Below are 15,037 nucleotides of genomic sequence, written 5' to 3' on the forward strand. Positions count from 1 at the left end.
AGTTATATCAAAGTCTTCATTGATGTCCTGACATTAATTATGTCTGTGCATTCCTTGGCAGATATCTAGGGGGCTCCAGATTCTCATCTAAGTGAGGTTTAGTTGTGTTTGTCCTGCGCCAGATTTAGTATATATTTCACCTTTCATGAAATCAGTTGGATTTTTGCCACTCGTTCAGTGGGAGCTGGATCAGACCCTTAGACTATAATTAGAATCTACAGTAAGCCTACTGCTAAACTTAAGCATGCATACAAATGATTGCAATATTAGCCTTATAAACACAGAAGAGATACAAGTTCATTTATCTTCGTATTTATTTTTGCGTTCATTTTCACTTATTAAAGGACCGCTTTTAAATTTATGTGAAAAGATATAGCTTGGATGGCATCCTGGATTATGCTAATTTAATGGGCTCTAAGAAATGAAACTTGGTGCTAGAGATACTCAACCATTTTCCGTTTTAATATGGAGGCATTCTATATATAAGCTTGGCTGTGTGTACAATGCGTTCACCTATAAATAAATGTGGGCGAGAAGCGGTGAAAAATTATTTGTGAACATTTCAGCAGACTAAATACTGGATGCTGGCATGCTGGGCGTGAAAGAAGAAAAAGGAAAGATCATTCAGTAAACAGCCAGCAAGCTAAAATGTTGTATACATATGTTACTGGTGAAAGCTTTTGCAGTGACAAATGTAAGTATCTTCCTTCCCATTCCCATTCTACGCAAAGGAGAAAAGGTTGAATTTCAGTCAGCGTTATTGAACACGAAAGGCTTGCGCGCATTCGGTTGTACAAGCTGCGTTCTTAGCTCGTGGCTGAGCTTGGGGCCTCGAACGTTTAAGGCAGGAAAGCAGTACAGCAATACGGTTTTACCCACGTACCAGTTCCTCCCTCCTGTTTACCTGCTGATGGTCTCCGTGGATCTTTCCCAGGTTTCTCTTCCTTCTTGGCCTGAAACCACGTCCAGAGCTTGAGAAGTAGTAGGAAGGAGGCATCCTACAGGTGAAGGAGGACTGCATAGGACTTGACTCCTTTTAGTGCTGTTTTCTTCAAGATCTGCCCTTTCTGCTAGTGGCAACTTTTCTTCCTGCTATGGCTCACCCAGGAGAATACCCTGTAGCAAAGGGAACCAGATGATCCTTAATTTTATCAAACATTTTGACTTTTTCAATTCCTTATGAGGTAGGTCTCTTGCCTCAAAAGCTTTTATTGTATAAATTCCCTGAGTTGGATGATTCATATCTGGAGTTTTCTCTAGATAATTAAAAATAGGGGTACGATTAGTGCTCCACAGAGGTGCATTAGGCTGTAAGTATATTACTTTCAGAAAAACACTTACATTAATGGGTGCATAAATCGCACATGCAATGATGAGAGAAGAGACAATTTAGAATTTTTCACTGGCTGCAGGGAAAGGCTTATTCTTCATTATTTAGGACCAGATCATGGAGCTTTCATTTAGACTGATGGGCTATTACACACAGGAATCGCCCCTCCAAAGCCCACCAGCAAACGCTTACCAAGGTGTGTAAGGGCTCCACTGCATCAGTTTGAAAAAAATTTCACAGTTAGAAAAGCATTTTGAGGACACCGCAAAAGTTCACAGCTAATGTGAATGTGGCTGCTGTTATCTCTGTTGAATAGTTTCACTATATAAAAACAAAAATAGCTTATTTGCAGACTGGATGAGCAGCCATCAATTCTTAATGTTTCCATTTAATTTTACGAGAGATCCCTTTATGTTTTCTTCTGTCTGCTGCTCTCCCCAAGCAGATTTTCTTCTTCTTCAGCATCCTTAAATGCTGAGCTGTCACAAATTGTGCTGTGGTGTTTCTGCTGGATCTGAGTCAAACACTTCAGGGTTTGCCTCAGGTAGGAATAAACATGAAGATGCAAAAAGTGATAGGAAAGCATCAAGGATTCTTTGTGAACTCTTGTTCATGTGCTGTCATAACACCTTCTGAACAGCTGATCCAGAGCTAATCGGACAGTTCTTTCTTCTGTTCTTAATGAATTTTCTTTTACCTTTTATAGACTGAAGCGGCAAAATATTCACTACTTACTTAGGAAAGTACGCCGATCTAATCTCAAATACAGAGCTGATTTAAACAGAATTTACAGGGAAAACGTAAGTGTAACACCAATATAAGTACCAGGGAAAGACAAGAGAATAAGGTTAAAGAAAACGTGAACATATGATTATAGAACTCATTATTGGAAATAAATGTATGGATTAGGAAGCCAAGGCAAGACTTCCAGGTGACCTCGGTGGACTCTGCCTCTGGCCCTGGCAGGACAACCACCCACCCAGGAACCGCTCCAGGGCTGACAGCCTGGTGGGAGACGTGCTACAGCTGCCAAAGGGATCGCTGCAGGTGGGACAGTCCCGCGTGATGGAGACCGGAGGGATGGTATCGCACGAAGGAGCAGTCCATTCTAGAAGTCCCATTCAGTGATACCTTCCCATACCTCTTTTCAGTACAATCAAGTGCTTGCCGGCCCACTTTCTGCAATTACTTATCTAAATTAGCCTGGCAGCTATAATCGTTAGGCTATTTTCTGCTATTGAAGCAGTATCGTGACTGTTGTGGTTTTGCCACTCTATGTACTGTGTCAACAGGTGGAGAAACCACCATTAAGAATTAGGAGTGCCAGAGACAAAAGCTACCAGGCATTCCAGATCAAAGCCAAGCGTGACTCACCAAACTTCAGGCCTCCGCTGTATTGCCTGCATAAATCCAATTCCTATTTGTGCATAAAAAGCAGCTCTTCCCAAAGCTATTCAAATGCCAGAAATAAGAGATTATTATGACTTCGTGTCATGTTGAAAGACAGGTGGAGGAGAGCACAATGTTTGTGTTGGATTCAAATGTCTGCTGAAATCATTTCTGTCATTGCTAATTGATGTTGCATCTGTCTTTAGATTGTGACTATTGGGGGGAAAAAAAAAAAAAAGCTGACGATCTTATTCAGAGAAATAATTACAGTTGTACACTGGTAGATATAAAATTAAAGTACATGGGGGGAAGGGAGCTACATCCTATAATTTATCAAATTCCTGCATCCTCCTGAAAAATACTTAGACGCCGGGCAGCACGCAGGCCCTGCTGCAGAGGCTCTCAAGGGATAGCAGTGGTCAAAAATAGGCCACTGGTTCTCATTTATTCCATCCATTTTTGCTCTTCTATTGTGTTTGGAGTATTAGTTTCCAACTATCTAGAGACAAGGCAGAAAAACAATGGCAGGCTTTATTAAGAGCTGGAGATGTAATCCCCGAGCGCGAGTGCGATTGCCCAAGTAAGCTGGAAAGGGAAAAAAGGGAATTCTACTTAAGTCTGCCTTTCAGGAATTTCACCCTCCAAAGTCCTTCAGTGTGATATAGTTCCAGGCGGTACTAAATCTGCATTACTTTGACAAACTTTCATTGAAGCCATTGAAGATTATTAACGGAAGCAGTATATGAAGCAGCTTTTCAATAGGTGCCTTACATCCCAGTTGTATGGCTTGGGGTTTTTTTGCTTTCTCTTTTTATCGTTCCCTTTCGTGATGGTTGTGTGGATGCTAGCTGAGTCTTCCACAGCCCAATTTGTAAATTTTAATACAAAGAACCAACTTCATCTGGTAAAAATTTATGCTTCTCTGTGTAAGCCAGACACAACCTTTTATCATATCGAGGTACCATATATGCACTTCTCTGGCCACAGTGCAGCAGAACTGGACTACAATATGTGATATATGTTATTACCATACAACATATGTGACTCGACGAGTTTCTGTCAGCCAGTTTCTGTCTTGCTTCCTCCTCTACCTCTGTCCCTGCCGCGTCCCTTTATCAAGATGCCATCTTCAGCTCTGCATTGGAAGGTCCCTGCACAGCCCGACTGCTTCACCCTCGGGAAGTCTGTGCTTGAGACGCGCCAGATACTCCCCATGTCCCCATGTCCCCATGTCCCAGCCAGCGACTGCTTTGCCACTTGGTGGTAAACTATCCTGGAACGGCCCTTGAGGAGAAAGAGCTCCCCGTGCAGTTGTCCCTTAAAAGAGCGCAGTCATGACTGCTCTGGTGGGTTAAGTTCGTTCCAGATGGTGTTTTTCACAGCGTACACAGCGGCAGTTCAGGCGCTCGGTGCTGATTTTCCTACCCACTGTGTCTGCAAAGGAAGACAGTGTGGGGAAGGGGGAGCGAAGCCACTCCTGGGACAGTCAGATAAATTCCATGTGAAGACCAGTCCAAAGGACGGCGGTGAAAATCCTACCAGAGAGCAGGCAGTGTCTGCGGAAATCCAGTACCCCAAATCCACCCCACGGACGTGGAGGTTTAGGGGCTGCTGTTTCACAGGCTGAATTAAAAGCCACAGCAGCCTCTGCTCGTGCCGTGGCTCTGGCTTACTGCTCACGAGTGCAAATGTCCTTTGCCCACATACAGTGGATAACTATAATTTTATGTGAGTTCTGTGAATTTCATTTACAATTCACCCCCAGAACTTAGTTTAAGAAGGTCTTGGAAGTGCAATTTCATACTAGTGTCTGCGGTTGTGAACCACAGCCTCAGGCAGTAAGATAATTTCCTGGTATCTAGGCAATAGAGTTTATGTATAGAACTGCTTCCTGCAGCTTCAAGAACTTATTCTTCTGATAGTTGTCTTTCTAATTTCTGCGTCGTGCTTGTGAAACAAGGAATTTGTTCATAAATTAGGAATCTGTGGTTGTAACATGAGATAATACAGAGATGTGTCGACTTCAGCATTTTTTATATTTCTGGAAATTGAAAACTAATTGCTTATCAGAAATGTTCATCAGCAAGTTCCTAAGTAAATATTAAAGTTTTACGTTAAAGAAGCTTGCTGGTTCACTGGCTCCGATTGTAAAGCAGCTGGGAGGGATGGACTCCCCCTTCATACGCCGTCAAGTTAGGGAATTGTAAAATTAAGGTGCTTTTTTTAGCACAATTGTGTAAGACATGCATGTCCAGATGCAATTTTAACTTCTCATTTACATTTTCAATTCAATGTGTGTAGGAGCCTCCAAAAATGAAGTCTTCCATGAGAATTAACTTAGAGTAATATAAAGTAATAAAAATTGATTGCGGCACCTTCTCGGTTGTCTTCTGAAAAATTATAAATAAAAAACTCCTGTAATGTGTATCAGTGTCTTCTAGAAGGTTTCCTTTTTCCCCCTTTACATTGCGTTACAACAATCGGCTTCATGATGACTCATTGCCTTCGTTAGGAGCGGGAAGACATCCCTCATTATTCATTACCAAAGGAAGGACTTTGCTGCTGCAAAGAACAGCCACAGCATTCTAATTCAGCTACCTTTCAAGAGAAGGGAGTCAATGTCATTCTTCCCCAAATTTTGCCAAAGAGACAAGAAATAATGCTGTTTAATTGTCTCTGTTTATAAATAGCCCATTCACAATGAGACAATTGTATTTTTAATACTGCAGTCAGGAGGAAGAGATACACATTTTTCTACATTTGTGTCTGAATTTCATTTCTGGGAGCTCGCGCTGAGACTCTCAAAACTACAAATGGTCGTATATATTTATGTATAAATATGAAATGCATTTATTTATTTATGATTTATTGTATGACTTTTTAATTACAGACTACTGTAGATGTATTACATAAATGCACACACAAAGCATTTATTCTTTAAGCAATCCAAGGATATATTTGGTTTCAAAGGGAGTAGGAAAAACTGTACTAAAATAAGTGGGGGGGTTGATTTTACTAATACTAATGTTCTTTGTCTTTTTTTTTGCATTCTTTTTTTCAGATTTATTTACTTAGATATTAAAGGATTGAGCTTGTATTATGTTTTTACTGTATTTTAATTTGTTTTTTATTAAGCTCTACTGCACGGACTGTGCCTCTTTATAAATATAGCTGTGATCATGTATTACTAGAAACCCCATTTCAGACTGCACTTTTGCCAGACTTGGTTAAGATTTTCTAGGAAGGGACATTATAATTGTGTGATTAATCTTCAGAAAAGGGAAATTTTGGCTCTGCAGTATTTCTTACTGTATTAACTTCAGAGATTTATAAAACCAACTTGAAACTGCACTGTAAGTGTGTTTATAATGACTTTTGGCTGATTTAATAATCCTCAAAGTTTGGTGACTGTACAGATCACAGCTTCACAAATACAGTCCATTACCTGTAGCATCCAGATGAAGTTATCAGAGGTGGAGGAAATTACTTGGGATTGTATTTCTCCTTAGCGATGCACTAATCCAACCTCTGGCTGAGGCTGGGGCTCTCAGAGTCCTTGTCTGCATTTATCCCATTATGCAGCGGGGACATGTGCATGGATGATAAAGAACATCTTCATGTTCAAAGTCTAGCTGGGGCATGTGTATGCCGTCAAATCTTGGTGGCGCAGTTGTAAGGCACCCGGTGTGGTGATGTTGTTAGGAAAATTTTCAAGCCAGTCTGCGATTCATTTTTTCTGTTGTTATCAGTATCTACAGTGTGCTACGGCTAATGCTGCTCCCTGCAGCTGGCAGTGCTTAATGTCTCGCCGAGTTCATGATCCCGCAAACCTTCTTCAATCCAAGGAGCCCTTGATCATGCAAATAGCTCTGCTAATTGCAGGTATTGGTACTGTTTCATCCCAGTGGAGTAAGAGCCTCTCGAACAAGTAATGGTGTGCAGGATCAAATCCTTAGATTGCATTTATATGTGACAAGCCATGGCACAAGGTTGTTTTTAAAACACCACCAGTTGAAACAATGCCAGAAGCCTCATGTTAAGCTTTCTGGCTGTGTGCTTCTTTCAGTGTTTCCAAGCTTTGCTTTTCATAATAATAAATATCAAACAACAACCCTGGGAATCACTGGGAGCTGGATTGGCAGGTCTCAGTCTCCATTTAACATGCAAATGATCAGCCTGTGCCCACATATGGCCGCTTGCTAGATCAGACCTTGGTTCATTAACACAGAACTCGGAGAGCGCTGGGTGGATGTGGGGTACGTGCATAATAACCCAGAGCACGGTGCTTTAAGCTGGGAAGTGAACAATGCACAGCATAGAACTGAATTTACATACGTTCAAGAATCCAAATACTGGAAATGTTTTTGCAGAACCCTGATTTTTCTTTTTTCGGTCTTCAAATTCACAACAGTTAAGTAATCAGGCTTCAATCAACTGCATATTTCCAGACCAGTTATTTGAGATATTTTGTGACTTTAAAGCAATTCCTGATCTTCATCTCTCCGATGACATGCAGGGTTTCTTCAGTGGTGCTAAGGACGGAACAGGAGCCCACTAACACCTGCAGTGTTCACCTCTTTGGCATTTTCTTAATTTTCACTTTATTGAGCAGATAAAAGGATAGCTATTTCCTTTGCAAGCTCCCTTGTTTGCTGTGTGATGTACTGTGAGGTATCAGTCCAGCCGAACATTTCTTTGATCCGTGAGCAGAGTAAGCTGTGTGAAACCTAACGTGTGCCTTTTCGTCTTCAGGCATCCACTGTGACAATATATGCACCCAGGGCCGCTGGGGACCGAACTGCTCCATCTCCTGTAACTGTGAGAACGGGGGATCCTGCTCCCCAGAGGATGGCACCTGCGACTGTGCTCCAGGATACAGAGGACCCTTGTGCCAGAGAAGTAAGATTTTCCGTAGATGTGGTGGCAGAAGCAAAGCGGGTAGAAACGCTCATTTATGACACCAGACAGACGGAGCCGCAGGTTTCTGAGCTGCTTCAGCTCGCGGCTTCCTAAGGGCAACAGCTAGTCTGAAAAGTGCTTCTTCATCAAGAAGTCACAACTCTAGTGCATTGAGTCGTGCCTTGTGTTTCTTCTGGCCTTCCACAGCACGTGGAGGTCACAGGTACCCTGAAAGAAAGAGCAACACCTTTACGTACCAAACTAGGCAGGATCTGGGCAAAAACAGATTTACAGTTAAGCAGTGGTAAACTATAGGATACCTATTAAACAGTCAGCTACGACCCATCACGTCATGACAGGTGGATGAGCATTGGCTATCAAAATAACACGACAATGTTTTCTTACATGCCAGAAAAAGAAACACAGCAGCCCAAAATAGCTCCTGCCTGATGCTCTGCTGCTACATATTAAAATGTGGCAAGGAGATAAAAATCCTCTCGTTTGCTTTATCTGGGAAGCTGCATTTGCCCCTCAGGGACCCTTCTTCACTCATCCAAACTACACGCAACCTTCTTCCTGTGTAAACAAGAAATGGATTTGTCTGTCTTTTCTGCGATAGCTCTTGTTCTGCCTGTAAGAGATTCTGCATGCCCAGTTCATATAGCCCCTTTGATTTCACCAGTTACACTTGACACTAGAACACACTCATCTCTAAAAATAATTTGTAGCTGACAGTTTTTATTTAAAGCCATTATAACAATGACCTCTAGCACTGCTGTAGTTAATGGCCTATAAGCATTTCCATTATAAACCCCAATTTCCAGGTGCTTCAGCATATCTATATAGCTGTAAAACCTCTCTCCAAGGCTAAGATGTGGTGCTCAGAGCTTCAGGGAATTGGGGAAGAAATTGTTTTACAAATTTGAAACCCTGAGAGTGTGAAACTTCCAGAAGTTAATAGTTTCTGACCTTTCTGAGATGAAAAAAAAAACAGCTTAGTTTTATCAGCTGATGGCACATAAGGTACAAGAGGCACACGACGTCCCCAGCTCGCAACTCCAGTGATCAGGCTGCTCCCTGAGGACATTTGCTGGCGACCTAATGGGGAGAAATTTTCCTCCCCGCTGGGTTGACAGCAGAGGGGTTCTGTGGATGCTTCTGCTACTACCTTGTGTTGCCGAAATGCCACTCTTGAATATATGGCCAGGGAATTCAGCTGGCTCCCACCTCTTCTGTGAGATTCAGGTTCAAGACTACCCAGTGAAGAGGACACCTCTGTAGCTGAAGGTAGCTGTAGCCTGCTAAGTTTGCTCTCAGAATAATTCCTGTTTTTCTCTTGGAAATTTATTTAGAAACAGAATTTAGCCTGTAAAGGGCAGTACTGAGCCAGCTTGTTCTGCGCGTAATCAGGATTACATGAGACACTGGGATAGTTTACTGCTCTTAGGCCTGCAGAAATGTCTCCAGGAATGATCGAGGTTGTTTTATAGCTAATGCATCATCAACAAACCTGTCAGCTAAGTTCCAGCTGGAAATGTGCAGTAGTGTAAGAACCTGACACCCTCTGTGAACACAGGAACCAAGAGAAAAATTCTCATTCAGTGAAGAAGTAGAACAGACATGATATAGTGACCAGTGAGCCAGAACTATAAACAGAGAATCGCAGGAGTAAAAATAAAAACATATCAAGTCATTTTTACAGTTACTTACTGCAGTTTAACTTTTCTTTGTGCTTATCTATCGCAGTGAATGTTTGGAGAGTGGACAGTTTCTCATTCCACATGTGCTTAGAAGTGACAATATGCATTTATAAGAGATACTGAGCCATAATCTTGGCACTATAGCTTATGTACAAATTCTGTAGTAATTTCAATCCAGGTTTTAAGCAAATTAAGCACACGGTTCATGACAAGTTTACACAGCTATCCTATGTGATTACTGATGCAAATTAGGCGATTTTGTATGCTGTTACCGTAATTACCATTTTTAGATTCTGTTCATCACTGATGGATGCTGCTCCTGCAATGGAAGGTGTAAACTGACTGTCCCAATTGAACAGGGTACTGCACCTAATATATTTAGAAATCAGCTTTTGACATAGTTGTTTAGACGTAAAATATTGAGTTTCCTAATACACCTTCTCTGATTTCTCAACTTAATTTCCAAAGCAAATGGCATTCTGAGTTTCTGTTGTTGGTACGTGTGTGTGAGTGTTTCTCTGCCTACCTATCTTTAAAGCTTTGGAACATGTGTTATTAACCGTATCTTCCAGGAGGCTACAAGGTCTTGAACATCTTAAACTCCCATGTTTTGTAAAAGTGTTTAGCTGGAGCAGGCTAGAGACACTCGAATTAGTCTCTTGAGAGAGAGAGGCTGGTGAGAGAGCTCCGCTGTGTTATTAAATAGCCAAGGACTTACATGAGGTAGGATGGTGTGAATGTTTGAACCACAGGAGCGGTTTTACTCGGAGCTCACGCTTTATTAGACATGGAATAATCAAACAGGCTTCATGATTTCAGCTGTTCACAAAATTGTGGTTTTATACATTAAGAAATATTGGTTTGGGATTAAGACAGAGAGAGAATTCACAAGTTCTCAGCAATGAGAAATCTTCTGACAACCTGTGACAGCTGCTTTTGCTTTGTCTTCAGTTTGTCCCCCTGGCTTTTATGGACACCACTGCAACCAGCCGTGCCCTCAGTGTGTGCACAGCAGCGGGCCTTGTCACCACGTGTCAGGACACTGTGATTGCTTGCCTGGATTCTTTGGCGCTCTCTGCAACCAAGGTACCGAGCCCAAGACCCCCAAATGCCACCTCCTTTCCTAAGTTTCTGTGTCTGTGACTTTGCAGCAAGACCGATGCGAGGTTCCTGCCTTTTTACCTTGTTTCATCAGTGTAGATCACAAGAAATTCTTTACTTCACGGGGAAAATGCAAATAGGTACTTAGTCACCCTTTTGTAAATGTGATGTGCTCCTGCTTTCATAAATAAAACAGGTCTGCTGCTCTGTATTGAAATGAATATGGAATGAGACACCTGCTGTAAATATATCAGCCATCCAATGGTTTCATTTTCCTTTCTGCTAAGCCTACCATATCCTACGTGTCCATGGCACCTTCACGCACTCCTTTCCAGCAGGAGGGGTAGATACTAGTTAAGGTAAAGGCCAGCTCAGGTACACAAGCCCAAACACCCAGTTAATGCATGGAACCTTATTTACACTGTCTGGGACCTGACTGGGAATAGCTAAAATCATGCGCACCCAAACCCAAGTGCAGGAGACAGAAAAATTTGCAATGAGGCAGGAAAGTGAGTCAATTTTCACAGGCAAAGAGTAGCTTCAACTCCCCTAATGTCCATCACTTTTCTGTACCTTTGAAAGTTAGTCCACTTGTAACCATAGGTTTCATTTTCAGTTTTACCCTAAAAATGCCCGCAAAATCATTACAGTATTCTGCGGAGCCTCAGTTATTGCATACTACTCTGGGTATTTTCTACACACAGGTTTAAAAGAGATTATTCTTAATGGCTGCTGCCCTTGTGAAGTCACCATCCCCGTAAAAACTGAACTGACACTTTTTAATGACCTGCTTTTCAGTAAGTTAGAAATTGCAGACAGCACTTATGCAAAATCATTAAACATAGATTAAGTATAACCATGTTTTCTTTTTCCTGTGCTGTATAGTCAACTAAACATTATACCAATTAATTTATTAAAATGAACGTATTTCAGTGAATTTGTCCATTTTATGTGAAAAGTTAGCCAGATTTCAAAGCGTAAGCAGGGCTAATTATCCTCTTAAGAAAACTATTTTATTTTTGCTCAGATGTTCAGCACTTCTGGTTTTACTTTGAAATGTTGATCTATCCAGCAAATTAATTTTAAAATATTCATGTCCTAATTAAAATCAATTTGTGTTGCAGTTTGTCATAATGAGTTAGCATGTAACTTTATTTTGTAGAAAGAAAAATGCTAATTAATGTTTTCCATTAGAAAAAACTTAAATGAAGATTTCATGTTGGAATTTCCATCTCCTTGTGCCGACTCTTTTCTGGCAGCGGGAACATTCTTCCCTCAGCAGCACATGCATGTGAGGAGCTGCGTAACCTCCGAAATTGCACGGGTTGACATGCTTGTGCTAAGGATTCTGAGCAGCAAACAACTAAGCAGCTGGTTTATGAATATCTTTCACAATCAGGTAGCAAGTTGGATTGATAACAACTTGTTATCGCTGCTAGAACACACCTGACATCCCACAGGGACTTTCAGAGTCCCACTTCTGAGCTTTTAGAGCTAATTAATATCACTATCTGCATTGTACAATCAGATTGCTCCTGAAGAAAGCAGTATTACTCTTTACTTTACAGCTCTGTTAAAAAATGTTTGAGACATTTGAAAGAGTGCTTGGGTTTGGATCTCACATCTTTACAAGAGAGTCACTGTGTCAACCCACAACCAGGTTACTTAAATTGAGAACAACCGTTTTGGCAGGATCAATTCTGTAGTCCTTCTGTGTTGACATTCTGGAGGGCATCATACTATTTCACTGAGACAAGAGGTGCTCACACGGTAGGAACCCCTCTGCTAGCTCTCACTGTGGGGAACCGAAGCATTTCTTTTATAAAGTATGACCTGTTGCCTTTGTCAGCATCGGTGTTTGGAGCACAAATCTCCTGATCCATTAGTATTCCACATTGCAGTGCAAATCAACTCCTATTTTAAGTAAGCCTTTTCAGAACTATTTTTTTGTACACATAAAAAATCCAGCCTTCATTTAAGCGATGGTATCTATCTCCATCTTAAAGATGCAATAAAAATATTGCATTGAACTGCTCTACCCGGAGCATTGGAACTGAATAATGGGATAGCACGTATGAGAACTGAGGCTGACGGATCATTTCAGTTTTTGCTCTTTCTGTGATTTGAGGGCTTTTCTTTCCTTCCCTCATTCTCTTTGTGTCTGTGTATTGTTCTTTTCATTGTGTCTGTATATTGTGTTTAGTTTTATCTCTTTTCAGCTAGAGAACTATTCTGTTTAGCACATAATTCGAAAGCCAAAACCAACTTCATCCGTTCCTACAGATAAATCTGTAGTATATAGAAATGCATGCAGAAAACAATAGCATGCACATTCTTAGGTTTCTGCCATCGTAAGAGTAGAGGAGGGCATATTGTATAAAAGCAAATGAATCACAGCTCAGGATTTCAATCTGTGGCTGATTCACAGTCTGGGTAGATTGAGGTCACCTGCAGAGCCTACATCTGAGGAAGTGAGAGTGGCTGAAGTGGTAAAACAGTTGCATAATTCAGGGAAGTGCCTTAATCACTTTTTTGACATCACTATTATTTACCAGGATACAAGTCCAGTTCCATTTGTTACGTTCTTTACAAAGATGGACTATATGTTTTATCTTGTTTTGAAAATACATCTGTTTTTGTCAGGGAACACAGCCAATAAGAGCACAGAAATTAAACATTTCATTCATTACTGAGCAGAGCTTTCCATCAACTTTAACGTTAAAGATTTCCAATAATTTGGTGGGAGGTTGAAGATCTACGTGTCTGTTAGTTTTATGTCACTGTGCTGAGGCTGTTATAAGATGACTCTGAAAAAAATTTAGTTTCTTTTCTTCCAAGTTCAGGAATAAGTTAGGTGGACAAACGGGAATAGCTGCTGATTGTGTTAGGATGCAGCACACCTGTTTAACAGCTCTCAGTCAACCATATATATAATCCTTGGGAACCACATTAGCAACCTAATCAAACACTTACTGCAGCAAGGGGTGCTGGAGAGGAATAGGCGGACAGATGCCAAAAGACAAGTATGACATTTCAGCAATTGGATATGTGCTTTATTTGCGGCAGTAGTCTTCAGCGGGACTTACGTGGTAACAATACTTATGGAAGTGGCAGTCCTGCTCCTGGTTTACTCTCTGCTCGCATGATTTGAATCTGTGAGATGCTGGGAGCCTGCCTCCCACCAGCATTGCTGAAAGGTGATCTTCAGCAAAGCCTTGTGTATTTGGGAGCAGAGGCACCTTCCTCTCTCAGCGCTGTTTGATCCAGAAGGAACCAGGACAGCAGGGAGGTAGGTACTCCAGAGTACCCAATTTTGCAGCACCACATGGTGCATTTTGTGGTGCTAGTGGGGTAGCAGGGGAAAGGACTACAGCTCTTCCAGCCTCTTCTTGCAAGCTTATCAGCCATTCGATGGGCACTGGTCTCCTGGTACAGTACCCATGGCTGGCAGGTCAGGCCATCCTACCAGGTGGGAAGGTTTGCAGCTCTTGGTCTGTCATTACTCTCGTTATCAGTCGTACAATACAAGGGAGTTAGGTTCCAGTGACAGATCTGAAAGTATGAGTCCCCATTGCTCTTCATCTTCTTTAATGAAATATTAATAATAAAACAATAAAAAGAAAACATAATGATATTAATATGTCACCAACCTGGCTTAGTTTCTTTTTCAACCCGTAAGTTCTCTCTTTCTCTCATTTTCTCACCTCTCCTCTGAAGGGAGAGAGGTTAAAAGGAGCACCTGTCGTTCGTTTGGTGGCCAGCCCAGCCCAAACCATGACAGACTTCTTCACTAGGTTGATATTTAGCCTACAGTGTTCCTTTCCTACTTTTGTTGTTCTTATTGTTGAGGTTGTAATCCTCTGAGCCCGCGCAGAACCCTGTTTCAGGGTTTGCACCAAGGGACCCCCTTGACCAAGTCCCCAGGTCAATCCCTTCCAGCCACTTATTTGTGTTTGCTACTAATCTTTGAATTCTCCTCAACTTTACTGTTCTCATCCTCTCCCAATAACCCCTTTTCTCTGTTTTGTCTATCCTCTTGTCATCCTTCCATAATGCCCTTCAATAATTGTAACATCTAACTGTATTAGATTAATTTTCCAGTAGAAAAATGGATTTCGAGGCAACGTTTTCCTGGGGTTGAGGGAAACAAAATGGACTTTAATACTTTGTGCCTTCTCCTTCTTTCCAGAATAATTTTGCCCATTTGGCTTCAGCAAAGAAAAATGTTGTAATTACTTTTATCTCTCATTGCTAAATGTTAAGTCCTATGACTTCTTCATATTCGTTATGAAGAGCCTTCAGTAAACTGCCTTATACTTTCACAGTCTGTCCAGGTGGAAAATACGGGAAGAACTGTGCCGAGATCTGTCAGTGCACGGAGAACGGGACGTGCAATCCTATTGATGGGTCATGTCAGTGTTTTCCAGGCTGGATAGGGACGGACTGCTCTCAGAGTAAGCAAAGTTGTTTTTCCATCTCCGCTTTAAAATAACATATTTTCCTGTTTAGTGTTTTCTGAAAGTTAAAGACAGATTCTGGGGAAATCCCTCAAGTATTACAGCAGCCAGTGCCTTACTCTCTTTATAGCTTATTTCTTTTAATTAATCGAAGTTAGCTT

General features: G+C 41.4%; 1 protein-coding gene across 1 annotated transcript in view; it reads left to right on the forward strand.

Moving 5' to 3' along the window:
• Positions 1-15,037, forward strand: part of MEGF11 (multiple EGF-like-domains 11) — a 215,187-nt gene that overhangs the window by 162,743 nt on the left and 37,407 nt on the right. Inside the window, exons 14-16 of the mRNA XM_009886823.1 lie at positions 7,472-7,618; positions 10,270-10,404; positions 14,745-14,873. Of these exons, the coding sequence (XP_009885125.1) occupies positions 7,472-7,618; positions 10,270-10,404; positions 14,745-14,873 (411 nt within the window). The remainder of the gene's footprint in view (positions 1-7,471; positions 7,619-10,269; positions 10,405-14,744; positions 14,874-15,037) is intronic.

This window comes from Charadrius vociferus, unplaced genomic scaffold (genome assembly GCF_000708025.1).
Source record: "Charadrius vociferus isolate BGI_N301 unplaced genomic scaffold, ASM70802v2 scaffold190, whole genome shotgun sequence".
Lineage (NCBI taxonomy): Eukaryota > Metazoa > Chordata > Aves > Charadriiformes > Charadriidae > Charadrius > Charadrius vociferus.